At 49.7% G+C, this 23,406-nt stretch overlaps 9 protein-coding genes across 10 annotated transcripts; 3 read left to right on the top strand and 6 right to left on the bottom strand.

Annotated features, from left to right (window-relative positions):
* Nucleotides 1-317: 317 nt before the first annotated feature.
* Nucleotides 318-665, top strand: TrAFT101_006767 (uncharacterized protein; the record flags this gene model as incomplete). Its single annotated transcript, XM_024900699.1, has 1 exon — nucleotides 318-665. The coding sequence occupies one exon, from the start codon at nucleotides 318-320 to the stop codon at nucleotides 663-665; it is 348 nt and encodes a 115-aa protein (XP_024758421.1).
* A 202-nt stretch (nucleotides 666-867) lies between these two features.
* On the bottom strand, nucleotides 868-1,813 carry TrAFT101_006766 (uncharacterized protein; the record flags this gene model as incomplete). Its single annotated transcript, XM_024910048.2, has 2 exons — nucleotides 868-1,623; nucleotides 1,682-1,813. The coding sequence occupies 2 exons, from the start codon at nucleotides 1,811-1,813 to the stop codon at nucleotides 868-870; spliced, it is 888 nt and encodes a 295-aa protein (XP_024758420.2).
* A 719-nt stretch (nucleotides 1,814-2,532) lies between these two features.
* TrAFT101_006765 (uncharacterized protein) lies at nucleotides 2,533-3,703 on the bottom strand. The gene has a single exon (XM_024908520.2). It carries the CDS (start codon nucleotides 3,515-3,517, stop codon nucleotides 2,609-2,611), a length of 909 nt encoding a protein of 302 aa, XP_024758419.1. The 5' UTR covers nucleotides 3,518-3,703; the 3' UTR covers nucleotides 2,533-2,608.
* Nucleotides 3,704-4,420: 717 nt separating this feature from the next.
* TrAFT101_006764 (uncharacterized protein) lies at nucleotides 4,421-7,886 on the top strand. Its single transcript, XM_066127871.1, has 5 exons — nucleotides 4,421-5,255; nucleotides 5,372-6,056; nucleotides 6,116-6,205; nucleotides 6,272-6,435; nucleotides 6,509-7,886. Exons 2-5 carry the CDS (start codon nucleotides 5,874-5,876, stop codon nucleotides 7,632-7,634), a joined length of 1,563 nt encoding a protein of 520 aa, XP_065983984.1. The 5' UTR covers nucleotides 4,421-5,255; nucleotides 5,372-5,873; the 3' UTR covers nucleotides 7,635-7,886.
* Nucleotides 6,371-11,685, bottom strand: TrAFT101_006763 (uncharacterized protein). The gene is made up of 6 exons (XM_066127870.1): nucleotides 10,845-11,685; nucleotides 9,043-10,360; nucleotides 8,831-8,973; nucleotides 8,579-8,776; nucleotides 7,754-8,494; nucleotides 6,371-7,626 (listed from the first exon to the last, which is right to left on the bottom strand). Exons 1-5 carry the CDS (start codon nucleotides 11,011-11,013, stop codon nucleotides 8,229-8,231), a joined length of 2,094 nt encoding a protein of 697 aa, XP_065983983.1. The 5' UTR covers nucleotides 11,014-11,685; the 3' UTR covers nucleotides 6,371-7,626; nucleotides 7,754-8,228.
* Nucleotides 11,686-11,872: 187 nt separating this feature from the next.
* On the bottom strand, nucleotides 11,873-15,762 carry TrAFT101_006762 (uncharacterized protein). Its single transcript, XM_066127869.1, has 9 exons — nucleotides 15,577-15,762; nucleotides 14,466-15,513; nucleotides 14,231-14,297; nucleotides 14,038-14,124; nucleotides 13,904-13,975; nucleotides 13,756-13,839; nucleotides 13,691-13,694; nucleotides 12,637-13,615; nucleotides 11,873-12,569 (listed from the first exon to the last, which is right to left on the bottom strand). Exons 2-9 carry the CDS (start codon nucleotides 14,520-14,522, stop codon nucleotides 12,231-12,233), a joined length of 1,689 nt encoding a protein of 562 aa, XP_065983982.1. The 5' UTR covers nucleotides 14,523-15,513; nucleotides 15,577-15,762; the 3' UTR covers nucleotides 11,873-12,230.
* Nucleotides 15,763-15,958: 196 nt separating this feature from the next.
* On the top strand, nucleotides 15,959-19,903 carry TrAFT101_006761 (uncharacterized protein). The gene is made up of 5 exons (XM_024908519.2): nucleotides 15,959-18,531; nucleotides 18,640-18,743; nucleotides 18,806-18,882; nucleotides 18,952-19,155; nucleotides 19,235-19,903. The coding sequence occupies exons 1-5, from the start codon at nucleotides 16,388-16,390 to the stop codon at nucleotides 19,718-19,720; spliced, it is 3,015 nt and encodes a 1,004-aa protein (XP_024758416.1). The 5' UTR covers nucleotides 15,959-16,387; the 3' UTR covers nucleotides 19,721-19,903.
* TrAFT101_006760 (uncharacterized protein) lies at nucleotides 19,798-21,603 on the bottom strand. Of its 2 annotated transcripts, XM_066127868.1 has the most exons (4): nucleotides 21,510-21,603; nucleotides 21,432-21,455; nucleotides 20,230-21,110; nucleotides 19,798-20,168 (listed from the first exon to the last, which is right to left on the bottom strand). In XM_066127868.1, exons 3-4 carry the CDS (start codon nucleotides 21,101-21,103, stop codon nucleotides 20,074-20,076), a joined length of 969 nt encoding a protein of 322 aa, XP_065983981.1. In that variant the 5' UTR covers nucleotides 21,104-21,110; nucleotides 21,432-21,455; nucleotides 21,510-21,603; the 3' UTR covers nucleotides 19,798-20,073. The 2 variants fall into 2 exon arrangements, with proteins under 2 accessions (XP_065983981.1, XP_024758415.1); XM_024908518.2 differs by having other exon boundaries at nucleotides 20,230-21,455.
* A 478-nt stretch (nucleotides 21,604-22,081) lies between these two features.
* Nucleotides 22,082-23,367, bottom strand: TrAFT101_006759 (uncharacterized protein). Its single transcript, XM_024902018.2, has 2 exons — nucleotides 22,404-23,367; nucleotides 22,082-22,341 (listed from the first exon to the last, which is right to left on the bottom strand). The coding sequence occupies exon 1, from the start codon at nucleotides 23,234-23,236 to the stop codon at nucleotides 22,463-22,465; it is 774 nt and encodes a 257-aa protein (XP_024758414.1). The 5' UTR covers nucleotides 23,237-23,367; the 3' UTR covers nucleotides 22,082-22,341; nucleotides 22,404-22,462.
* Between the last annotated feature and the right edge of the window lie 39 nt (nucleotides 23,368-23,406).

Raw genomic sequence — 23,406 nt, 5'->3', positions numbered from 1 at the left:
ATGAGGTGAGCGGCACGAGATTCTTGATCAAATCGGTGACAAAATCCGAGTATGCTTATTTTCGGGGCCTGGACTAGTCGATCATGACGGTGACTGGCTGGCCTAGAGAAGACGCGTGATCTAATACTTGATAGTCCACATGTGGCTGAGAAGAATAGCCTGTACATGATTTATATACCTCGACGTCTGCTTCTTCCACAATTTCAAAGCAGCGAGTATCACAAGTCAATGTTTGATCATTTACTCAACTACAAACTACAAACAACCTGCAATCACATATACTAGCCCAAAGCAACTCGCTCACCGACAAAGCAACAATGGGCAACTCCAGCTCAAGCCCCGACTCAACGGACAACGCCGCGGGCAAGAAAAGCCTCTACCAACGCTACGAAGACAAGAAGCGCGGGCCTGGCGTGACTGACGAAGACATCCTCAAATACACCGGCAAGACGCGCGACCAGCTCAATACCTGGGCCGAGACCGCGCCCGGCGTGGCAGGGAATCAACCTGCCGGCAAGCTCGCCATTGGAGCGGCATCAGGTTTCGCGGGCGAAGGAGCTGCTGGAGGCCTGGGAGGCTGGGGAGTTGAGGGTACTAGGAAGATGAAGTTCCCGCCGCAGCCAAAGCCTGTGAAGAATGTCGAAGACTCAGAAGAGGAGGATTGAAGCGGGTGTATTATTGAGAGTTTGGATTGGATTGAGCCGATTTATAGGCATGGCTTGTTTACTTTTTATTCCCCGTGTGCGCTGAGTGTTTATTTGTCTAGATGCGAAGAGCTGGAGGCTAGAGAAGAGAGAGAGAGAGAGAACCAGCAAAGACTTCATTTTTTTTTTTTAATTACAGAAGAAATTCAATTTCGTTTTATGTCTAGTTCTGTTCTGTCTGGTTAAATGCATTCTGCCATCCACTGTTGGGCCATTCAATATCCAGAATGGTTTCGCCCAAATACTCCTCTGGGGAGTATCGATCGAACACAGAGTGCGTTGGAATCCGGACCAAGAGATCTCCTCCTAGCATGTATGTGGTTTCGCCGGCTTCTTCGGCCAACTCGAGGTGACCGTCATCTTCGCTTAAATCCATGTCGCTGTCGCTGTCTTCATCAGCGTCCTCATCGTCGCTTTCAAATCCACACTCATCATCTGTGCTCTCTTCTTCTGACACGACATCAAAAATACTATCTTCATCATGAGAATGTTCCTCTTCTGACTCCACCATTATCTCGAATGGGTAATTTTCGTCTTCAGATTCATTTTTGATGGTCGCGTGTGGAGCCCCCGCCTCGTTCTCTGCAGAAACAGTATGTTCGTATGCATCTCGCCCTGGATCGAGCCTATTCTGGTAAGAAAACGAGTATAGTATCTGCCAAATAGGTTCGTCGGGCGAATCTAGCAGGCCCTGGGGATCATTGCCGTAGATACCCACTATATCCTCAATCCCTGAGCCGGAATCGGAACCCCAATCGATGAGCTGTGGTAGATGCGAATGCCTATGGGCGACATTTATTCGTCTGGTTTGTTGATTGTCAGAACCTTGAGTGTGGTAATTCTGAACGCTAATGTGTTCTGCAGCTGGTATCTGATTTGCCTCGTAGCGGTTATTTGGAGACTGCAGAGAGATGGACGCCTGTTGGAACGTTAAACCCATGTATGGACTCAATTGATATAGTAATGCAAGACCTTACTTGTGCGTCTAACTCAAGCAGGTTCTGCCATTGCTCGTATTCTGCTTCAGTATTGCCGAGCTCTTCTTGGTCAGAAACTAATAGAAGAGACTCAGACTCGAATCTAAAGCCGTATAAAGAATAATTTCCCATCGTTATACCCTATATAGATCAGGCTAAGATGAACAACTAAAAGCCTTCAATGGATTGCAACGAAAGCTTGAGTTTGTATGTAGGGTCATGATATGAAGGTTGACAGCAACGTTGCCCTTATGGTCGCCATCTTAAAAGTACAGCAATATAAACAAAAGACTGCGTAGAGAGCTTATTCACTTGATATCTGTTATTCAAGAACGCATAACAATGTTTTAACATCCAGGCAGCGTAGTAGACCGCTGTGTAACGATGCCTCCATCACCGCCATTGTAACAACTCTTTTGCCAACTAGTAGCAGTGTTCACGGCACGACACATAACAAAAGCCACACGGGATGTGATATAACACCCCGGATGCATCTTACATCCCAACTACGTGAATAATATTCGAAGTCGCTAGTTAAATAAACAAGATATCATGATTTAATCTGGCATTAATAGTAGAGAAATCAGCACTATTTTAGCTATGCACAACATTTCAATTGATAGCCCCCTGCGCTGTTTACTCCGCCAAGGCGGGTGAGATTACGAGATTACGCACGTCTCCTACCAGGTGATCGTAACCAATAGGGGAAATACCGTTGCTTTGATCCACATTCATGGCGAAGTAGCCATTTGTCACACAATTAGTCATGCGTCATTGATACGAAGAAAAAACATGCATCACGATGAGCGGTCACCTATGGCATATTGGAGCTTGGAAAACCAATTGAGAATGTGAATGTTGTATCCTTGTCTATTCTATAAAGTCCATTACAATACAAACCTCGCCTATTCAGCACGATTAATATATCTACTCCTTCAAATATTGCTTGAGAATGCCCTTAATTTCCGCCTCCGTCAGTTGCTTCAATCCCAGCAATTCGTTGTCCAGAGTCTCAAACTTCGGGCCGTACCGCGGATCATGAATGGCACGGAAAAGGTAGGGTGCGAAAGTCTGATGGTCAAACAGCCCCTTTGCCAGCCTCTCGTCCGCAACACGAACCAGGTCGTCTACCTTGACCACCTCGGGCTGCCAATCTCGTTGAGGCGCAACCTCCTTGGCCAGCGCGAGGAGCCCGTTCTGAGAAATAGCCGCGCTCTGAAACCGGACTTCGCGGTTTTTGGTCTCCTCAGGCTTGGATAGAATGGCAAGCACAGCTTCGGCCACGGTGCTCAGGTTCGTGGTGCTGAAGACGGTGTTGCCACCATCAAAGAGACTGGGCTTGCTGTCGACCGTCTTGAGGATGAACTGATGCTCGAGGCCCCAGTCCAAAAACGGGCCGCTGTATGCAAAGGTGTATGTGAGTGGGGTTGTCTGAGCCTTTTCCTTTAGATAATTTTGGACTTCGATCTTTGGTGCGAAGACTGGTAGCGTCCTGGCAAGTTCGTTGTTCAAGTCACAACCAAACTCCGAAGGAAGAAAGCGCTTGACGCCGGCGGCGATGGCAGCATCGACGAATCTCTTTTGTGTGTCGATGGGAATAGCTGGGTTGATGGTAGATACAACTGCATCCTGGCCGGCGAGAGCAGCAGTCAGAGACTCGAGAGAGTCGTAATCAACGTCGACGACCTTGACGGTGCTGGGGAAAGTAGCGCTAGAACTGCCCCGACGAAGGATTGTAACATTGAATCTTCCATCGTCGAGAAAGACCTTTAGGAGTACTTTGCCTACACTACCACTGGCGCCAATAAGGGCAACGTTTTTGAGAAGAGCAGCCATGATGATTTTTATTGTTCAGCAGAGTAGAGTAAGAATCTGGTTCCGAATTTGTTGAAAGTCTGCTGTGTAAATTGGACAAGACGGTTGACAACTCTGTCTCTTTTAAACCTGAGACAACATGAGGCCATGCATATTCCGTTCTACTTGCGCCATTTCATCCCACATAGCAAATGCCTTATTTACTCAGCTTCAAGAGGGTCCATGACTGGCAAGTGCTCAACTGTCTCCGCGATTATGCAATCTTCTAGCCTCCCGCAAAGACTCGTCCGCCCCCATAATTCTCGTAGCTTTCTCGTGGGATGATGGGTAGCATCTGTAACGGCGACCCAGATTACTAATTCCTCCTCCCACCCTGCTTCTAAATCTGGAATCGCTATTCAAGCTATACGTAGTTTTGTTATCCAGCATGTCAGCTGTTAGTGTAATAAGGTAGTTAGTCTACACATATGAATGTTTCAGAAATATATAACACTTAGAAAATTACAAGTAGTAGAAATATTAGAAGTAGTAGGGGAAGTACAAGCAGTATAGAGAGAGAAAGAAAAAAAAAAGATACATTTAGTTGTAAATCCGCGACTTTGGCCTTGTATGGCTGGTGTGCTAGATAATGAAACCGGGGCGTTGAACATCAATTCCCTGCTAATTCCGCTTGTTGTTCATCCCGGCAGCAATCTCTCAATCTTCCATGGACCACTCCGGGACAGCCTCCGACGGTTTAGTCAAAGGCCAGCCTAGGCTGGAAAGAGGACAGCCCGGCGGATGACATATCTAGCATCGCAGCTAGGCTTGTTTCGGAGTGGGAGATGCCGACGAGGCCACTAGAGTTGAACAGCCTGTATTTCAAAGTGGGATGGCCGAACTCAAAACCTCCAAGTAAAGCAGATTTATCATCCTCTCTACCCCGGAGCCTTACAGCCACTCTGCCGGCGCCCAAGTATTTTGTTCTTTTTTTGTCTTCTTCATGCAGGCTATTTCTGAGTAGTTCTAGATCTTTGATACCAACGCTGATTTGCTGTTTATTCCATCTGGTGGCCGCTATTTTTTATTTTTATTTTTATTTTTTTCGTGGATCTTGGTTTTTAATCAACTACACATCTTTATCCCACCACCGCTCCGATCCGATCTATCTCAACCACCAAAAAGTGTATCGCGCCCGAACCGTTGGTGCGTTGCTTGGTAATTTCATAAGTCCTCTCTGGGGCCTTTTGACGACTGCATCTCAATCTCTTTTTTCGTTTCCGTGTAATCCCGTTGACTAAAGTCGCGGGCTCGCATCCCCCAAAGGTCTCGGGTCCAGTGGGAGAAGTCGTGGAGTTGAGTGGGTTGCCGTCCAAGCGTCGAGATCTCTCTCTCAAGGTCAAGATATCGAGATTTCTCTAGGCAGACAGAGAGACAAAGGGAGTTTAATAGGCCACTACCCAAATCGGGACTCGTTCATTCGTTCAGCCGCATAAGCGGATCTGTTAGACAGCAGGCCTGGCTAACGAGATCCCCGGTAATCCCATCGCATTCTAAGGTGCTCCGTAACGACGTCGCGAAGAGTCCACCTTCGGATGGGAAGTGGGAGACACCAATAGCCTCAGGAGATGCCCCCCCATCGGGACAGCGTCATCTCTGCCACTGCGGCAGAGGCTTTCTACGCAAAGAACACCTTCGCCGCCACCAGGCTATACATAGCAGTCCCTCTTTTACGTGTCATGTGTGCTCTCGATCGTTTAGTCGCAGGTGAGTAGAGAGAGTACTGCTCCCCCGTCCCCTTCTCTGCCCGGAGTAAATGAAAAGGAAAACGAGCTCCCCCCTTATGACTCGACCAAAGAGACGCAGGCTAAAGGTTAGAAAACTCGGTCGTTACAGTGATCTTCTTCGCCGCCACCTAACATTACACGATGGCCCTGCTCACTCAGATTCTAAACGGGTACGGGCTTGTGATGCTTGCCACGCCAGCAAGATCCGATGTGACGGAGGCACTCGATGCTCTCTATGTACCAAGCGAGGCATAGACTGTGCTTTCACAAGAGGGCCTGGACCCAATGGCGCATCTAATTTGCGACGAAGGAGCGTCTCTTCCTTGCCATTAGCTTCTAAATCGAATTCGCCCGATCCTCCCACGCCCAGCATACAGACCTCAGACCCCAAAGACACTCCCAAACCTGATATAAGCCAAGTCATCTACACGAATATAGTGGCCCCCATCACTCAGGGAACACAGCATCCAGATCCATCCATCGCCACAGCGGGATTGAAACTAATCCTCAATGTTCTTTCCAATCCTCTCTCTTCAGAAGCGTTGTCAAGAAATCAACTACAGCTGCCCCCGGAGGTAGAAAAATGGTCCTCGGAATGTATAAAAGCATACATGAGACATTTCCATGACCGGTGGCCCATATTGCACATCCCGACTTTTGAGCGGGAAGTAATTTCCATCGGGCTGCGAAGTACTGTCATCATGATAGGCTCCTGGGTGCAGAACGAGACTGCAGGCAACAGCATCGTATTTGAAATCCACAGCAACCTTGTTAAAACCCTCCTCGCTGATCTTGTAAGTTGCTCTCTCAATTATGGAGAGGCAATTTACTTACATGGCCTAACTCTCTGCAGACGGAGACTACTGTCGATCCTGCCGGCGTCTGGCCCATCAGGACCCTTCAATCAGCCTTGTTGAATGTCATCTTTGCATTTGAAAGCGGAGTAAGTTTTGTGCCATCTTTTTTCCAGAAGAGATACGATGCAGAGATACTAAATTGATCATCGTAGAACGAGAAACTCATGAAGAAAGCTCGCCTCCTGTACAGCCTCCTTGTCACCGTATTTCGCCAGCTCAAGGTCTTCAACGCCGAAGCCGTAGAGCATCAGATCAGGATCCACTTCAGCGGCGACTTCCCCCCATGGGCGTTTGCCATGAAAGAGAAGTGGAAAAGGTAAAATTGAAGCTTCAAGTCTTTCATTGGGAATTGAAGTGGCTATGCTAACCCCTGAGCGTGTCTTTATTAGGCTTACCACCACTCTCTTCAAACTCGATACATACATCTCGCTATTAACGCAACAACCACCATCAGTCCAACGCGAAGAAATGAGTCTCGGATTAACTTCCACATTCGCCTTATGGAACGCCCATGGTCTCGATGTCTTCTTTAGGAGATGGCCTTCCGAGCCCTTAGAACGATCCTCGTACAAGATATGCGATCTCGCGTTGGGATCGCACCAGCCAATCTCACCCGTCATGCTAGTTGAAGACATACAAATACGCATGATGGGTGTGACCAACTACGTTTGGATCCTTAGCAAGATGCGAGGGAACCCGAATCCGGCACTGTGCGCATCTGCCGACCAGAAAGAACTAATATCCGCCCGTCTAAAGCGCTGCAAGCTACAACTGGACGGCATGACTGCCTTGTGGATGGATCCAGAGCAACACAAGATGCATATTGAATTTCTCCTCAGGGCTTATATGGGCTCGGAAGAGCCCTTCCACGAGGATTGGGAAAAGTACTCACGGGGCCGATTCTTTTCCTACGTCTTCAGCGCCACCATGATGTACCACCTCCTTAGCATGCACATCTACGCCGATGCCCAAAGCTATATGCAAAATCTCCCAGGCATCACATCAAGCTTGGCCCCTTGCGGCATCACTCTCATGTATCCTCCAAATACTGCTGAGATCAAGGAGTGGGCGACGTCCATGGACAGCAGAATTGCAGTCTCGCATGCCATCTTCGCATACCGCATCTATGGCGGCCACATTTCTCCTTCTGAGCTAAAAGAAGAAGTCGTCGATCCTATTGCCCACATGACTATCGCGGTGGGGGCTGGCATTTTATGGACATGGATACAGAACAACGGCATGACGTGCACTTGCGATTGCATGAATGTGCCGCTCGTTGACGGGCTGGATTTTGGCTTTGTGTGCCTAGAGACGGGAAAGAGCCCCGAAGTAGAAAACTGGATACGAAATGGCGGCAACATCTGGCTGCATGGAATTCAGTTATGTAAGTGCAATGTAGAAGTTTGGCTTTCGCCGTTTGCTGCGATACTATCGGAAGGAGCGAGGAAATGGGAGATTGGAAACGCATTTGCGCAGAAGCTGTGGCATCAGCTTGGACTTCAGCGATCTGTTTAGTATTAGTAGGAACCTCGTGAAGCTGGGATAAGGGAGTTGCTATTTCATAGTAGAGCATTGTACAATTCACAAGGGAGCAAAGAATCCGGAATGTACATAATTGAGTTATATAAACTCACCATGTAAATGATAGGCGCTAGATATACGTTATTGATGGATAATGGCAAAAACATATAAAACGTATAACCAAACGTGCCATTGCCGCCTTAGAAATAATGACAAAGCCGTATGAGCGGGGTATGTCGACAGAGCTGTCCTTGATATTGCGCGCATAACCAGCGAGGGCATACTTCCCACAGGAAAAACGGACTGCTGGATTCCCCTGTGCATCGCATGTATGCCAAGGTATGCCACGTCAGCATATATACTGATAAGATGCTTATAGTGATATGGAGTATAGTCAAATTGATATAGAGTTTAGCGGCTGCAAGATAAGGTCATTTTGTTCTTCTTCTTTCAACTTGCAACCAACGCAAACAAGGGCTAACATCCAACACTCCATTCCAAATGCTGTAGCAATGCGAACTTCCGTACAAAATCAACCAACTTCTTCTCTCTTTTACATGCTTCATAGATGAATTCATAGGCCCTATATTAGCTGACGATATTAATGGGTGGTATAATAGGTGCATCATTTCCACGCAAAATTGTAGCCGCCTGACGGAAGAAAGAATCCAGTCTGAGTCTAGCAGGTCGTAGAAGCAGCCGCCCAGGCTTGTGGGTGGTCTCTCCAAGGCGCTTCAGAGCGTGATGAAATTCTTGCAGTAGCTGGTATGCAGCCTCAATGTGCCCCTGGTCAGAGGCTAGCAGAAAGAGGTAAATGAGAAAGTTTCCACACAAGATCAGCTGAGATCGAGCATCTGTTTTCTCTTTGGTCAGCGCAGTTACATTATGGGGAGAGGGGGGGTTCATTTCATAATGACGCCAAAGCTGTCAGTACTTACGGCGGCACCAAAAACCACGTAAATCTTCTTCAGTGATGGAATCGAAAAAGCAGACAAAGTTCTGAAATTCGCTAAGAGCGGGAACAAACCACTTCCGAAGATTTGACTCGGGGTTGGCTTTGGCTGCTCTAGTAGCAGGATACATCAAACCTCGGTATAAGAGTGCCTGAGCAGCATAATATGTGAGATGCAAGGGGCCTGAACAAAAACAGTTTAGCCTCTCCTTTTCTAATAAAAGACTTGCTCACTTACAATTACTAGCTACATCTTGCCCTCTTTCAGGGCCAAGAGCGAGGCACTGTGGAAGCAGGACGTGCCAATCTTTGAATTTGTCTCGCAAGATGTTTAAATGTGCTGCCCTCTCGCCCAAGGTTGATGGGTTGGGTCGAATTTGACTGCGCAGATGATGCTACGTTAGCAATTACTGATTTGAATTGAGTCTTTGTGGAGAGAGGTTAACTCACAAGCTGCAGTCCAGCACATCTCTCAGGACAATCGTAAGATTAATAAACTGTAAAAACCGGGCGCCAACCGAAGCCTGGAAGACAGCGTCCTCAGGTTCGACCATGTGTCGTAAATCTTCAGGAACAGTCTCGTCAGCTCGAATATCGTCCATATCAGGTGGAGCTGTACTGAATGACGACGGGCTTATGTGTGGAGGGTTCCCATGGCATATTGCGGACCAGCAGTCCGAAGCGTATACTGCCCACCAAAGCTTCTTTCTAACTCTTTTCTCCCACGGTTCGATGCTCCATCGAGTAGGATCTTGATGAAGACCTATTGTCTGAGCACACGCCGTGGTCTGCGCCGTCATGGTCCACATGCTCGGCGTTTCAACACTGTCGACGTCGGGAGGTGTGATGTGGTGGAGCAAAAGGCCTGCTTGCAGGCTGAACAGATTAGGGTTCTCATGTTCGCGCCTAAGGGCCTCGTGGGCGTGATCAATGCATTGGTGCTGCTCAAAGGGACAAGGTTCTTTTATGTCCCAGAATACGCATGCCATTCCATAGATTGCACCGCGCAACGACGCAGGGATTTTCATCTTGTTGGCTTTGTACTGACTCAGGAAACGAGTCTTGGTGACAACAGGATATATGGGATGGACGTGCTTGAAATACAAGCGCACCAAGTGCTCGCCGTAGGGCCACACAAGCGTCTCCGTTTCGTCCGATGCGAGTTGCTTTGCCTCATTGGTGAAGTCGGGGTTCTCATTTTCCAATAGCAGAAAGTGAACCGGACGATCATCTGCCGAAGGGCCTCCGGGGTATACCTGGATGATATTGGCATCGATCTCATCGTTCTCGCTTATGATGAGGCATCTGAAGGCATCCAGGAGATATATGTCTTGTTCACCTGATGGCCCCATGGAGTGTGCTGTCCTGTTGAAATTATCTTCGAGTGTATGAACAGGGAAGTTGGATGCCAAAGGGACTGGGGGCGAGAGGCCATATGAGGTTTGTTCCAAGGTGTCTCCGGAAGAGCCTGTCTGGCGAACCAAGCCCTGATGTACGACGGTCGCAGGTACTGACGGCTGCGGCTCTAGACTCAGGTCTCCAGCGGCACTGAGACCTGCCGACGACTGGATAGTGTCTGCCGGGCTGGAATGCGAGACGCTGCGGCGTGGTGGTGCCGGCGAAGAGTCTATGCCTGGAGGCGAGACGAACTCGGCTTCAGAGACTCCATTTTCAGTGGTACTCTCGGTGGCGCTGTCCTGTTGAGATGAAAGCTCATCAGGGGTTGGCGAAGACTTGCATACCAATCCCCTGCTCTTACAGAAAAGACCTGCGATGTTGATGTTAGCACTCGGCGGCGCCGTGAAATGTGGTATATGGGGAAGCGGGACGAGACGAAACAAGATGCTGTGGAGAGATGATGCAGCATGCACATGCGTAGTATCGGCCAACGGCCATGCCTCATATACACATACATACACACGGCCAAAATGAGGAGGGTGCGTGTCATGCATAGAGTACATAGAGTACCGCTCAACACAGCTGAGCTGTACCCGTTATGCAGATCCATAGCTGTCCAATGCCAACGCAACATGCGGGCTAATGCACAGCATCTCCTGTGTCCGCCTGGGCGTCTTCCATCCCAAGCACGCCGCAGCAGCATCATCCATCCACACGCAGCAACACATCAGACAACCCCCACCCCCCTCGTCGACGCGTGGTGAGGCTCGAGACGTCTGGCAACAAGAGCATCTGGGGAACAAAGCAAGGGAGACGACGGCCAAGAGCAGCATGGCACACGCCAAGTCACTTACAAGGAGGCTCCGAGGGGATCACGCAGGCCGTCTTTCGCCTCCGGCAGGCGTCGCAGGGCCGGTTCTTGCGGCTCCGAGGCTGTCTCGCCCGGCCGAACTGGCTCTGGATGGTGAACTTGCGGGGACGGGCCTGCTGGCCTTGGGCCAACGGGTCGGCGCCGCTGAGCATGTCGTGCGTCACTCGAGCGTTTCACGGCGAGCGAGTCGTGCGGCGTCCGGCTCGCGCTGGACTGGCTGGGGCTCGTGTTCTTCGCCGCACCGCGGGTGGAGATGGTGAGAAAGACAAACAAAGCAGACTCGTGTAGCTCGGCGAACGCAGCGGCGAAGCAGCTTCTCCTGGCCTGACGCTTCGTCACGGTTCCATGGCGCACTCGTCCGAGTTGGCCGACACGTAGCGGGGATCGCTTTCTGGGCCGCGTCTCGAGGCCAGCTGGTGCCGCGAGTAACGTGACTGGCCCTGGCGCACTTCGCCTATTCCGCCAGTGACTACTACTGCCTAGTACTACGACGGGCTGTTTGCGCGGGTTTTGGCGCACGGGGGCTAGCTTAGTGGCCGCCTTACGGAGCACAGTGCACAAGGCCGCTAATCCGTAGCGCGCATCGCTTACCTGTATGGAGTACGTGTACTGCAGCTCCATTCGCTGTGCGACAGTAACTTTGCGATTCGCGATTCGGCATACATGTGTGCATAAGAGCTAAGATGACGGGAAGAGTGCTGGCGGGTCTTGGAGATGAAATGGTGTAAGACGAATGGCTGCCCGGGTTTATCAAAGGGCAGCAGCCATGCAGGAAATGGCTGCGGCCAATGTCTTACTGTCGGCCAATTTTCAAGACAGGATGAAGCCCGTACGTCGATATCTGCCCTACGACGATGCCTAAAATAAAGGTTAAGTTGGGTAGATACATACCTATCTAGAGCGTTAAGGATCAAGAAGATGCGTGTTAGGATCGGGCAACTTTATTGCATGTGCTACCTACTGAGGTAAGACACGTGTAGGATCGGGGTAGATACCCTCGCATTGAATTCGCGCAAGTATTAGTTCGCCATTGTTCATGATAGTGCGGAGTAGATAGTATGTAGACTTAGATAGTCCACTCTGTATTCTATTAGATAAACGGCACACCTTTTATAATAAATCAAACTAAGGTAAAATCACATGGTGCCGATATACACAATCAATAATCCGGCCCAATCAATGCCTTGACGAAATGACGCTGGTCATCAAAGCGGTCTATCCAGCATCGCATCTCATCTCGCACGCCAGCAGCTCGCCTGGCCAGAAGTTGTATTTAAAAAGAAAACAAATCACAAATCACAAATCTTTCTGTAAAGGTATAGGAAGTAGATTCCCCCCCAAAAGAAAGTCATCCGCTTTGCTAATCAAATCAAAATATGGCAGTGGGCTCATGCTTTGTGTTTACGTCTAGATGCGTAATTCCTGAGCCGTCGTCGTCTGACAGGATTTGGCCTGCCTGGGACAGGTCCACTTCCCAGCGATCTGTGAAATGCCGCTGGACTTCCTTCGCGCTTGGTGCATTCTTGACAAAGTCATCGACAGGCTTGGCAGGGAAGATCCAGTGAAGCAGCGAATAAACGACGGCGCTGGAGGTAAATCCGTACAGGTAGTTGAGGAAATAAAGCTCCGTCATGCCATCAGGCAGCGACACGGATGTGTTGATAGCCGCAATAAAGCCGGGCAGGGTTGGTGCAACCCCGACGGCCCACTATCATCGGCAGAGTTAGCAAAGAAAGACATGTGATTCACAAAAAAGGACAAAGGACTGAACTCACTGCAACAGGGGCGCGGAAATTAATGCCGTAATTGTACCAATAAATGCTGCCGCTGTGGCCGTGGTAAAGATCGTCGACTTTGACCTTGCGCTTGTTTACAAACACATAATTAGCAAACATCATGCCCGTCATGGGCGCCAGGAAGACGCCGTAGCTGGACAAGACCGAGAGGAACGTGGTCGCCGTGTTGACCAGCTGCCAAGGGTTGACAATCGGACTCAGTATAGCCGTGATGTAGGCGCCTCTGCGAATGTTGATGTACCGCGGGAACACCGACGACAGATCGATGCCGCCGGCCAACGCATTTCCAGGCACGTTGCTGCCGATTTGTGAAATGCACAAGGCAACCCCCGCAAAGAAGAGCGCAGCGCGGGTCCCGGGGCTGTTGTCCTTTTCCAATAGGCGAACAAAGATGGTCGGTGGGTTCCAGACGGCCTCGCCATCAAATCTTTTCTGCGTCGCTCCAACAACCAAAATGCCAATGACCGACGTTAAGATGCTATATACGCCGTACGGTATTAGCTGGCCCCAGACAGCATCCATCGGCTTCCTCGCCAGACGTGCAAAGTCGTTCTGGTTCAGGATACCGGCGGCAATGGAGCCGACGGTGGACATTATCCCGTATACCATGAGCCAGGCAAGACTGCCCGGCCCGCCGGTCTTGGGAATGGTGGTTGCCGAGTCTATAGTGTCACCAAAGCCTCCGTGACCCATGGTTGCCAAAGCCCAGATCAGAAGTACTATGAAGAATACCATGGTAACCGCGCTGGCAATATAGAAGAATTTCTGTAGACGGTGCGGCTTGATCCATACGAAGGGAAGGCTGATGACGAAAAAGATTATGTACGACACAAACTGGGCTGTGGTCATGCCCGTAGAGGCAGGCATGTGGTTGGGGATGCGAGACTCATAATTGGGATCCCACGAAAGCAGAATCAGCTCGAAACATTGGCCACCAACCCATGACTGGAATCCGTACCTGTATATGCACGGCAACGGTTAGCAAAGCTGCTCATTTGACGGATGACGACCTTGTTAATATCAATCCACTAACCAGACTGATATACCGATCATTAGCATACTACACATATTTGCGAGACCGGCAGAGATGCAACATACCTAAACACAAGAATATACGGTTCCAAATAGCAAATTGCGAACCCCACATGCCCCAGACGGCACGGCTGTAGACAGAAAAACCAACTGGAGAGAAGCTGGTTAGCACACCAAAATTATTTTGGCGAGGCATGCGAGTAGGGATGCTTACTGTGATAGTAGGCTCCTGATAGCGAGCTGATGACAATTGCCGTGGTGGCGATAATATTCCCGATAACGATGGCTACGACCGCCTGTCAGCCAACCGATTCCAGAGCAACTCTCGCTTCGGGATAATAGACGTACCAATAATAGCCTGCCACCAATTGAGGCCCAGGGGGATCAGTGCGCTTCCCGTAAGGAAGGTTGCAATGTTGCAGTTGATCAGCAACCCTGGTAAGGGAGAAAGATATTTTTGTTAGTGCCAACAGCACCAAGGATCCCAATCCGCCCTACACGGAGTATTACGGTCCTCCCATTTCAACGAGTGACCACTTACAGTAATTATGAAAGGTCCAGAAGCCCCATGTTCGCCTGGCAGCCTCTACGGGACGAATATCATCATTCTAAGACGCGCGAACAAGGATCATCAATTAGCAATTGTCAAGATTCATGGTTATTTCTCAAAAGACATGAGCAGATGGACGGTGCGAAGGAGGAGCACGAGCATTGAATGGGGGGATATAGCAGGCAGGAACCGTGATAGCAGCGCGCCAACGGTGGAAGAGGCTTACAATCCATTGCGAGACATAGGGGAGCCTTGCACGCTCAACGAGGCCGGCCAATCCCATTGTCGCGTTAGAAGTGGACGCGTGCCTCGCTCGTAACGATCAGAACAAAGACCAAATCGAGGTCTGGGCTTGTGCGCGGTTTGTCGATGAGCCCCGGTTTCCGGCTCCCAGAGTCCCGTGCGAAGCGCTCAACGAGACGCTCTCGTCTCTCGAATCAACAGCCAGCAGCAATGTGCATCGACGGCGCCGTGATCGATGGTGAGCTCTCACTCCTACGGCAACCCCTGTGGGGCCGACTCGACCAGAGCAAGCGGTATTCGTCCCAATTGCAAAACCAAAGGATCGGCCGATTTAGCGACGCGGGAAGAGCCGAATCAATGCCCAAATTCAAACTCTGAGCTCTAGCAGCGGCCGGGCCTAGCGGAGCGTCTTGACTGGTGCAAGGCCGCGAGAAACGAAACTGCCCTTTGTGGAGGTTGAGATGGAGAAAAAGGGGACTTGGAGCGGCCAAGCAGTGTTTTAGCTTTTCTTCTCGAGTCAAGCCAGCTCGCTGGGCTAAGGCGTCGACTAGTGGTCATTAGGCAATTGTGGCTGCTATTCAACCCGGGCACTCATTTGTATTGTGCATACAAGTAGATAGATCGAATAGGCAGTATGGCCGCCCTCTCAATGTTAGTCAGCGCGGGCTGACCGCAGCGGCCGTCGCAAAGTACTGCTCAAGCTGCTGCTGCTGCTGCTGGGCTGGGGAGGGGAGCAACAGTCGAAGATGGCAGCATCTCCACCCCGCAGCTTGCTTTGCTCTGGTCATGCGCGCCGCAGGGACGGGCCCGCTAGAAGCTTTCGAGATGCCGCGGACTTTGGAGGCTGTACAAGATCAGGCCACCAAAAGCTCGCAGCACTGCTGCTACTACGACAATTCCGTACTCGTGCGGACTATGGACGCCTGTGGTTGATTGGCTGCCCATGCCTGCTCAACTGCCCCCTCTTTCCTCTCGTCTCCCAGGTGCGACTATTTCGGTTTTAGGACGTCTCTAGAACGAGCTCTCTTCTGCTGCTTGCTGTTAGTCTCCGAAATAGCTTCTTCCTTCTCGAATGGCATCGAGAGTTGATTGACGTTGACTTCTCTCATGCCTGCGTGATCGGCAAACTGCTAGCGGCACGCTCGGCGAACTTTTGTGCTCTCAGTTGGCCGAGCTGAGTCTTCCCCGATGCTACTCTTCTGCCTCGGGTGGTGTGATGGGCTTGATGTGCGCCTGATACTGGCTGAATGAGTCGTTTGCGTGCGTGGGACAAGAGCCGGCCAACCCGCTGTATAATTAGTACGCAGTACTACATACATGTAATCTGTTGTCCACGCCTCTGCGTGCAGGGCCATTGGCCGGGACGCTTTAGCCTTGTTTACCCGTTTGAGGGGCAAGGCCAGTTGGCCGCCGTCTCGATCGCCAATCTGCCAGATACGATCAAATCATATGCCCTTCTCTGCTGGAAATGAAAGTCTTGGCTCTCTCCCCCACAAGCAGCATCTCCACCTCGTAGGCGACGATGCAGTCGGGGTACTCCGTATGCGACTCCATCTCTCGCCGTTGAGCGAAACTTCGCCGCTGAGATTTTCTGCTCCATCTAAAATTGTAATAACGAAAATAATCATGGCCGCACTAGATTGCAGCCGGCGCGCCCCCTATAGCTTCCAACTATGAGCCCCTCACGCCATTTTTTTTCTGGCCATTACTTCATAACTCGCAGACATTCTCTAAGCCTTGGAAATATTTCAATGTTGTTTTTGGTTTGATGGAGTTTGAAATTTTATAGGAAAAAAAGAAAGAATAAAAAAGAAAAAGAAAAATCCAAGCCTTTTCCTCTTGATATTTTTCTTCTTCTTGCTTTCCTTTTCCTCTTCCTCTTGTCATTTCCGGTTAGCAAGCAGCATGCCATATAGAATAGGTGTCGACGTTGGAGGAACCAACACGGACGCGGCTATTTTGGACCTCAAGGCCCTCGATGAGCCCGGACGGGGAGTCCTAGCATCATGGAAGGCAACAACCACCCCTGACATCACCAGCGGTGTAGAAGCCGCCATCAGAGAAGTCCTCGATCAATCCAAAGTCGAAAAGTCTCGCATCCTCAGCGTGACCATTGGTACAACACATTTTATCAATTCTCTCATCGAAGCTGATGCCAGGAGACTGGACCGAGTCGCTGTGTTCCGGTTGTGTGGCCCGTTCACAAAGCAAATCCCCCCCTTTTCGGATTTCCCCCTCGGACTTCGCGGCATCCTTGATGGAGGCGTCCACTACTTAGATGGAGGACTGGAGATGGATGGGAGAGAGATAGCTCCCTTAAATCCACGGCAAATCCAGGAGGCGGCAAAATCTGTTGTGGCTTCTGGTATCACTGCTATTGCACTGGTTGGGGTATTTTCGCCGCTAGATCATCATGGCATCCATGAAGAAGAGTGCAAGCGAATTATACTCGAGGCTGCTCCTGGGTTGCGGGTGGTCTGCTCCCATGATATAGGACCTACGGGTCTTCTCGAAAGAGAAAATGCAACAATTCTTAATGCTGCTATTCTTAGGACGGGGGAGAAAGTGAAGCATAGCTTTAAGCGTGCTATGGCAAGCCTAAGGCTAACATGTCCTCTTTTCCTTTCTCAAAACGATGGAACCCTTATCGATGTCGAAACTGCCGCCAAGTATCCCATCAAAACTTTCGCCAGCGGTCCCACGAACAGTATGACAGGAGCTGCATTCCTCGCTGGACTCGACAACAAATCTCCGTCTGCTTTGAACGACAGCGGTGCCGATACTGATGGTATAGTCGAGCCCCAAGTACTGGTGGTTGATATTGGTGGTACTACAACCGATGTATGCGCACTGCTGCCATCCGGCTTTCCGCGCCAGGCTCCCGGATTCGTTGAAATTGGAGGCGTTCGGACAGCCTTTTCAATGCCAGAGGTTGTTTCTATGGGTCTAGGAGGGGGTAGCAAGGTCGAAACTGCAGCCGATGGCACAGTCCGTGTTGGTCCTGGCTCTGTTGGACACTTTCTTAAGAAGCAAGCCAAGATCTTTGGCGGCTCAACATTAACGGCAACTGATGTTGTTGTTGCTCTTGGCGAGGCCGAGCTTGGAGATGCCTCTCTGGTCAAGGATGTTCCGGATCAAACCATTAGTCTTGCTCGACAGGAAATCAAGAGAAAACTCGAAAGAGTAATTGATCAGATGAAGGTGTCATCTGCGCCGGTTCACGTACTCCTCGTCGGCGGCGGAGCTCTCCTAGTCAAAGACGGGTTGGAAGGAGTTGATAAATGCATCCACCCTATTCATCAGGGTGCTGCTAACGCCGTTGGCGCCGCTATTGCCAAAGTTTCTGGAGAGGTCGATACTGTGGAAATTCTCGAAGGGAAGAGTGAAAAGGACATTCTCGACGCGGCTTGCGCGAGAGCCATCGATCAAGCCATTGAGAAAGGAGCATCTCCTGACGACGTGCGTATTGTCGAGATAAACAAAATGCCTCTGCAGTACATGTCTCAAGTCACCGTCAGAATCCAGGTTCGCGCGGTGGGCAGGCTGGCTATTCCAGACGAACCTACTCCGCCACCTACCCCTCCGGCAGGTGAAAATCCAGATTACAAGGAGGAAGAAGAGCATGAGGAGGAAGATGAAGGAGAAAAAGTCAGCGTGCCAAATGCCCTTGAGCCGACTACTAAGCCGTCCCTACACGTAGATTTAGAAACATATCGTCCAGATGTACGGGGTGGGGTCTGGTATGTCTCAGAAGTCGACTTGGAGCTTATTTCTACTGGATGTGGTGTACTTGGCACTGGAGGTGGAGGCTCTACTCATTACGAGTTTCTCAAAAGCTTGCACGCACTGCGGACAGGTGGCCAGGGTAAAATGAGGATCATTTCTCCCAAGTCGTTGGATGATACAGCTCAGGTGTTTTTCGGCTCATGGTATGGAAGTCCAAGCGTAATCAATGAGCGGCTGTCCTCAGGCAACGAGATCCCGAGTGGCATTGAGGCTTCATCCAGGCTGGCGGGAAAATCTATCGATGCCGTTCTTCCAGATGAGATGTAAGTTTGAAGCTCATTAATCATTTCTTTCTCCTCTCTTTCATAATTGAAAAAAAAAGGGGGAAGAAGGGGGATATAAAACGAGTCACAGTTGCTAATGAGAGATAGTGGCGGCGGTAACGGGCTTTCATCTTTTCCTACAAGTGTTCATTTTGACATTCCCATCGTGGACGGAGATGCAATGGGCCGAGCATACCCAACAATGTATCATGGTAGGTTTTTGGCATGGTCTTTAGTTCCTTTGATATACAAGTTGCTGATTGATCGAATATAGTCACTTTCAGTGTATACGGCCAGTCATTAGTGCCTTGTGTTCTCACAGACGCTCGCAACAATGTTAATGTTGTCATGGTATGTTATGAAGCATTCCATCTATGCATGTCTTCGTCAAGGAGCGCAGTGCTAATATAAGTTACATAGAGTACGGACACACCTGAGCGGCTAGAGACGATACTGCGTTCATCGGCCATCGAGCTTGGTCTGAGCTGCGCAGCATGTGCTGCACCTCTCTCCGGTTCCATCGTCAAGCAGTACGGAATTCCTAATTCTTTATCACTGACTTGGTATTTGGGCCGCGCGATTCATCAGGCGAGAAGGCAGAAGACAAGTTACATCGATGCGATTGTAAGCCACGCTAGAACTTTGGATTTCTAAAGATTCTTCTTAGTCTCTTTTATATGAATAAGCTAACATTGACTCGCAGTTTGCTGAGTGTGCTGGAAAAGTCCTCTTTAGCGGCAAAATCGTCGATGTTAAACGCTATCTTGGAGGAGGCTACACCATGGGATCGGTCATTATCGCCCCTCTGAATAGCGAAGAACGCGATGCTGCAACTGCCAGCAAACAACAGGCCGCCCCAACCAGTCGACACATGACAATACCATTTCAAAACGAGTACCTCTATGCTGCTCTTACCGATGCTCAAGGATCAGAAGAATCTCAAGAGATTGTATGCACAGTGCCAGATCTCATTTCGATCCTGGGACAAGACGGCGAAGCAATTGGCTCGCAGGATCTCAGATACGGCTTGCGCGTTAGTGTTATTGCACTTCCTGCACATCCTCTGTGGAAGAGCGAAAAGGGCATCAAGGTGGGCGGTCCGGAGGGATTCGGATTCAAGATGCCCGTTGTCGAAGTGGATAAGAAGTTTACGGAATCAAGGAGCGTGATTGATGAATTTTCAACATAGAAAGGGGCAAAGGGATAGAAATGTATCCACGATGGGAGTTATCGTTTACCTGTATTATACTATAAGCGAGTGCAAAGGCATTGATAGATAGATACCACAGCGTTTACATCATATTAGCATTTTTGTATTTGTACATCACTTCTAGATTTAGTCTGGCGCGAAGACGTATTAATTAAACACTGCTGCTTTGTATAGCAATCTGTTTAGCAGCTTTTCTTTTTTTGATCTTTTACTAATTTTACTATTTTTGCCAATGAGTGACCGACCATACCAGAACAAATAGCACGTAAATGAATGACAAGAGTAGTTATCAGTCTGTTCTGTCCACCATTCAATCAATCTGTTCATTTCCTTTAAAAGGCATTCTCCTGGCGGCGAGTCTCAAAGACGTTCAGGGCTTCTTCCGCAGCCTTGACACCACTAAGAACCATAGCGCCGAAGGTAGGGCCTGCATCTCTATGTCAGCAAGCACATCTCATCACCTCAATGCAAAGTTTCGTTCAACTTACCCATACGGTTGGCACCGTCAATTTCGGAAAGCTCCATGCCTCCGACAATGAGGCCGGGCACCACCTCACGGGTGTTCTTAACAATGGCATCTTCGGCCTTGCTCATGTCGAGGCCGCGCATGCCGCCCAATTTCTCGATGCGGCCCATGCTGACGAGACGCTTCACACAGAAGGCACCCATGGGGCCGTCGTGGCCAGTGGTTGAAATAACAAGAGGAGCATTAATGGTATTGGGGTCCATGCACGACTGATCATCGTGATGCATGGACACAAGAGTCCAGTTGGTCACAACACCAGCAATGCGCACTCCGTCTGCAGAGGGACGAGTGATAAGATCCTCAACACAGGTAGCGTTGAAGAGCTTCACGTTGGGCAGCTGCAGCACCTTGCTCATGATGGTGGAAGTGAAGAGCGCGGCGTGCTTGACAACGACGTAGTTGCCCTCGTCCTCGTAAGGGACGCCAATCTCGCGGAGGAAAGCATCAGCGGGCTTACGCATCACCATGGCAGAGAAGAGCTGGCCTCCCAGCCAGGCACCTCCTCCAGGCGAGACAGAAGCCTCAATGATGGCAATCTTGAGGTCTGGGCGCTTGGTGCCGAGAACATAGGCGGTACTGAGGCCGCATGATCCTGCGCCCACGATGACGATGTCGGACTCGGCGTAGCGGTCGAGGTCCTCGAAGTAGCGCTTGGTCATGGCACGCGAGACTTGGGACTCGCGGATAGGGGAGAAGGCGAAAGACTCCCATTCGCCATGCATCTCGGCGACGGTCTTGGTTTGAGCGCCATCATAAGGGGCAACAGCCAGCTTGGACTTGGGGGTCACAAGTTCAGCAGTGCGCTGGGTAGGGGAGATGGCAGCGGGAGGAGTCATGATGGGCCTGCGACAGTTAGGATTCTGTAAACAGTAAGAAGGAAGAAGAGCATGATCCTTTCGCTGGTATTATCCAGATCAAGTTCCAGGGCCGTATATTCTCAGCCACGCTCCCTCCTCCTCATCACCCATAAGCCTTCTCAGTCTCTTTATCTTGCATAAAGGCAAGGAAAGAGACTTGAGAGACCCAATGAGAGATTTTGAAGAGGAGAAGAGAGCGGGCACCGGCTCATGCGATACACATTACCTGAAGAGACATGATCCCGTCTGGATGCATTACCACCGAAGGACGCCATGGCGACGTGCTATTTCGGGGGGAAAGTTGTACCAAATGGTATATTAAAGATATGACCTGAACCTGTTAGATGCATCTGGACACTCAATTGGAGTGATGCCTATGACAAACTGTGAATTATATCACTGTTGTTCCTTTTTCAATTGGGAAATATTGGACTTTGGATTGTCAATTGGGTACGTTTGTGGTAAGGGAAAGAGAAGAATTGAAGACTTGCGTTATTTTCAATCTCAATTTATACTCCTAAAATTTTGTCCAGAGGGAGGGGTAAGATAAGAACGATCGGCTCTCGATGGAATCATAGTGACGGCGATGTCGGCACTGCAGAGACGTCAACTGTGCGGCAATTGTCCGGGGGTATCCGTGCTTGGCCGCTTTGACAACATTGAACTCGGTTTAGCATGAGATATTTTTAAGTTATTGTGGGATTATTGTTTGTGCGATATTGGGATTTTCAAGGGCCACAGTTTCAAATCTTTTTTGTATTCCGATGATCGCCCAAGACTCTTCAACAGAAAATAGGCTCTATAGTAATTTTTGCAATTGATGATTTGCGTGACGATGAAGAGCACGATAAATTCTCACTGGATGCCTTGACTACAATATTGACCTCAAGACTCATACAGTACCAATATCGCTTCCACGATGGTTAAGGCTTAGCTTCAACCAGTGTTATGTTCCAACTCGGGAAAACTTAATTTAATAAATGTCTAGCGGACAATCAACTAGTCCTAGCCCTATTAGCCGCGGCCAGGCGTCAAGTCTGTTGACGGCAATTGCCTTGCCTGGTTTCTTAATACATGTAGCTATCATGTCCAGCCCGATAGCTACATGTGCCATGCCCTAGTGATGCAACTCTGGATAAGGTCGATGGGGTAGCTGTAGCGCCTGGCCAATGCCACTCAGGTCGTTACGCTATATTCTGTAGGCGGCCTTGTTTGATCTGTCGACGATCGTCAGCTATTGTGAAGCTTTGGAGTTGGTTGAGCAGCTAAGTAGACTCACCTGAATTTGTCAACTCTCCTAGCCAGCGTTGTTTAAACAAGATAGTATTTTGTCCCAAATCATGCCTCAGCAACCTCCCGGATCGTCCTGACAAACTGCTGCGGGTCGTGTCCAAATCTTCCCAGAAACAACCCGTCCAGCCCGCCCTTCAATTTTTCATATAGTCCTGGCCCAGCACTACCTCCATACAGCACCCTCATTGCCCCCGTTCTCTTTTGAACAGAATCTAGGCCTCGAATTCCAGAAACGACATTGAGAATGTGCGTCTCTCCAGCTGGCTGGCTTGCTCCAATCGCCCAGACAGGCTCATAGGCCAAAATAACTTCTGCTTCATCGGGTACAGAACTCATGATGGCCTCAACTTGCACACGGCACTCATCCACGGCAACATGCACATCACCTTGCGTCCTTTCTCCAATGCACGCTAATGGTATCATGCCATTGCGACTCGCCGCAGCTGCCTTCTTTGCCACGATGGTATCATCCTCACCAAAAATCCTCCTTCGTTCAGCATGCCCGATTTCCACGAGCTTAACGCCTGCGCTACTTAGCACAGAGGGGCTGACTTCTCCAGTAAAAGCTCCCTGGTCCTCCCAATGGCAATCTTGAGCACCAATCCAAACGGGGACAGGACTTGATTCCAGCTGAGCGATTGTGTTTGTGAGAGAAATGAAGTCGGGGATAATAAATATGTCAATGCTGGATAAGAGCTCTTGAGGTATATCTGAGAGTTTCGATATGAAGCTATCTGCAAAGTCTCTTGTTCGCTGAAGAGAAAAGTACATTTTGGTAGAGAGGCCGACGAGACGGCGCCGCGGTACTGAGTTCGCCATTTCCGGAAGCGAGGCAACGACTGAATGGGTTTGCTAATTGAACACTGATAATTTCTGAAATAAGCAATAGCAATGCCCGATCATCCAAACAATAGTCTATGAATAACAATAAGTTAAACAAGCAATCCCCTGGGATCCGATACCATCAAGACTATCTATCTATTTCCAGC

This window comes from Trichoderma asperellum, chromosome 4, assembly GCF_020647865.1.
Source record: "Trichoderma asperellum chromosome 4, complete sequence".
NCBI lineage: Eukaryota > Fungi > Ascomycota > Sordariomycetes > Hypocreales > Hypocreaceae > Trichoderma > Trichoderma asperellum.
This window is presented reverse-complemented; position numbering and strand designations above follow the sequence as displayed.